This window comes from Gekko japonicus, unplaced genomic scaffold (assembly GCF_001447785.1).
Source record: "Gekko japonicus isolate JY-2015 unplaced genomic scaffold, Gekko_japonicus_V1.1 scaffold165, whole genome shotgun sequence".
Taxonomy (NCBI): Eukaryota; Metazoa; Chordata; class Lepidosauria; order Squamata; family Gekkonidae; genus Gekko; species Gekko japonicus.
This window is the reverse complement of record NW_015163097.1, coordinates 1,347,328-1,349,784: the sequence shown is the minus strand read 5'-3', so window position 1 is coordinate 1,349,784 and position 2,457 is coordinate 1,347,328. Positions and strand designations below refer to the sequence as shown.

At 64.3% G+C, this 2,457-nt stretch overlaps 1 protein-coding gene across 1 annotated transcript in view; it reads left to right on the top strand.

Moving 5' to 3' along the window:
* Positions 1–2,457, top strand: part of LOC107106470 (cytochrome P450 26C1-like) — a 21,931-nt gene that overhangs the window by 5,299 nt on the left and 14,175 nt on the right. The window contains exons 2-3 of the mRNA XM_015406624.1: positions 6–306; positions 1,044–1,268. Coding sequence (XP_015262110.1) covers positions 6–306; positions 1,044–1,268 — 526 coding nt within the window. The remainder of the gene's footprint in view (positions 1–5; positions 307–1,043; positions 1,269–2,457) is intronic.

The window sequence follows — 2,457 nt, the reverse complement described above, 5'->3', positions numbered from 1 at the left end:
CCAAGCCGGAGCGCGGAGATGCTGCCGCCCGCGGAGCCCGGCGAGGCGCTCTCCTGGCTGGAGGCTGCGCTGGCCGCCGCCGTGGCGCTGGGGCTCCTGCTGGCCCTGGCCCGGCACCTGTGGGCGCTCCGCTGGAGCTGGAGCCGGGACCGCGCCAGCGCCCTGCCCCTGCCCAAGGGCTCCATGGGGTGGCCCTTCTTCGGCGAGACTCTGCACTGGCTGGTCCAGGGGGGCCCCCGGGCCGGGGGGGGGCGTGCGGAGGGGGCGCGGGGAGAGGCGCCCTCGGTCCGGGAGAAGCCCCGGGAGGCTTGTGGGCTCTAGGCCGGAGACCGGCACTCTGCCCGTGCTTAGAGGACCCCGCGCCTGGGAGCCTGGCTGCAGCTGCGCTTCTGCTTTCCTCTCCGTCCGTCTCCAGTGCACGACCCCCCGGCAAAGGCGACGAGGGAGTGGGTCTCCTCCGTTTCCCGGCAGCCTGTCTGCATCTGGGCAGACGGTGGGGGTAGGGGAGGGAAAGGGGCAAGTTCAGGGGCTCTGCGCCTGGATGAAGGGAGACAGCCAGTGTGGCTGGAGCGGTTGAGAGCCTCGGACCCGGGTTCGAATCCCGACTCGTGCCACGGAAGCTGGCCGGGTGACCTTCGGCCGCCGGTCACACTCTCTCAGCCTAACCGACCTCACAGGGTTGATGTGAGGATAAAACGGAGGAGAGTCGAACGATGGAAGCCGCTTTGGGTCCCCTTTGGGGAGAAAGGCGGAGGGGTACAAATGAATGAGATAAACTAATGAAAAGCATCCCAGGTCCTTCCCCTGCATCAGTCCCCGGTCCAGCGGTTCCTCGTTCGTCCTGAGGAACAGGCGCTCTGCCTCTGCTCAGAGGCCATCTCGTTCTGACCGTGATCTCCGAGCCTTGGAAACAGAATCTGTTCTGCGGCTTCAGGTTCAGGACGGGAAAGGCACTCTGCACTTTACTTAGATAAAGCTTAGCCCTTTGGTTCACAGTCTTATCTTGAGTTGAGTTTCTCCCCCCCCTTCCCCCCCCCCCGCAGGGTTCCAGCTTCCACAGCGCCCGGCGGCAGAAGTACGGCGCCGTGTTCAAGACTCACCTGCTGGGCAAGCCGGTGATCCGCGTGAGCGGCGCCGACCAGGTGCGCAAGATCCTGCTGAGCGAGCACAGCCTGGTGGGCGTCCAGTGGCCGCTCAGCACCCAGATCCTGCTGGGCTCGCACACCCTCCTCAACGCCAGCGCCGAGACCCACCGGCAGCGCAGGAAGGTAGGAGCCGCCGCCGCCAGGGAAGGGCCGCCCCGGGGCCCGCGCGCCTGTTTATGTGTGTGTTGGGGGGGGGGGGGGGGTGTGAAGATCGCGCCGCTCCTCCTTACCCGGGCCAGGAGGGCTTCTGTGAAGCCAGCAATGAAACGCAGCCCCCCTCCTGCAAGCACAGGCTGGCGGCTAAACCTGTCCGGTACAGTCCTGCGAAAGCTGGGACTCTACCACTTCCCCATCTCCGGAGACGCTCAGGACGCAGCAACGTAGCATGACAGGAGCTACTTCTCCCCGGTGGAGCCGAAAACCCTAGACAGCCATGTCGGCCCGCAGGAAAGATACAAAACCAGCAGAAGTGGAATATCTTCCTACGGGGATCAGCCAGAATAACACCAGATAGCGCCAGCTTCCCCAGTGCCTCACAACTCTTGGTCAGGCCAGATGTCCAAGGCAAACAAGGGGGGGGGGAGTGGGTAGGGGAAAAGAGTGACGGGAAGGTCCGAAGTCTGCCGTCTGAATACGGGCCTGTGAAGTGTCCAGTCGCAGGCTCCTCTGCATCGGGAGCCTGGTGGCCTGCCCGGATGGTCTCTCCCGTCCACGTACTGAGAAGATCGGGCTAGCCTGCCTGGGCACTGGGAGCCGAGAGAGCCACCCCGAGCCAGGTGGGCCCTTCCCAAGAAGCACCAGTGGGACTTCGATGAACTTGGAAGGGTGCGACTCTGCCGGCAACTACGGTGGGTGGGGGGACAGCCCTAAACGGCTCGACTTAGGATGCTGCGGGAGTCTAACCCGCGGGATTCACTCCTAGGAAAGTGGGCCCTTCATTAGATGAGGCGGGGCTGCCAGAGGCCTCCAGAAAGCGCCGGGATAGAGAAGGAGGTGGGGTGGGGGGGAGACCTCTTCGAAATCGTAAAGGCCGGCCGGGAATTAGCTGCCTGGCTGGTCTCCACCCTCCTCTCTCCGGCCTGGGGCGAGGAGCCTGAAAGCGGGTCCCTGCTATTTTGTGATCTTGTGCTGGGTCCTTAGGAACGGTACTCATTGGTTCTTCGAAATCGTAAAGGCCGGCCGGGAATTAGCTGCCTGGCTGGTCTCCACCCTCCTCTCTCCGGCCTGGGGCGAGGAGCCTGAAAGCGGGTCCCTGCTATTTTGTGATCTTGTGCTGGGTCCTTAGGAACGGTACTCATTGGGGGGGGGGGAA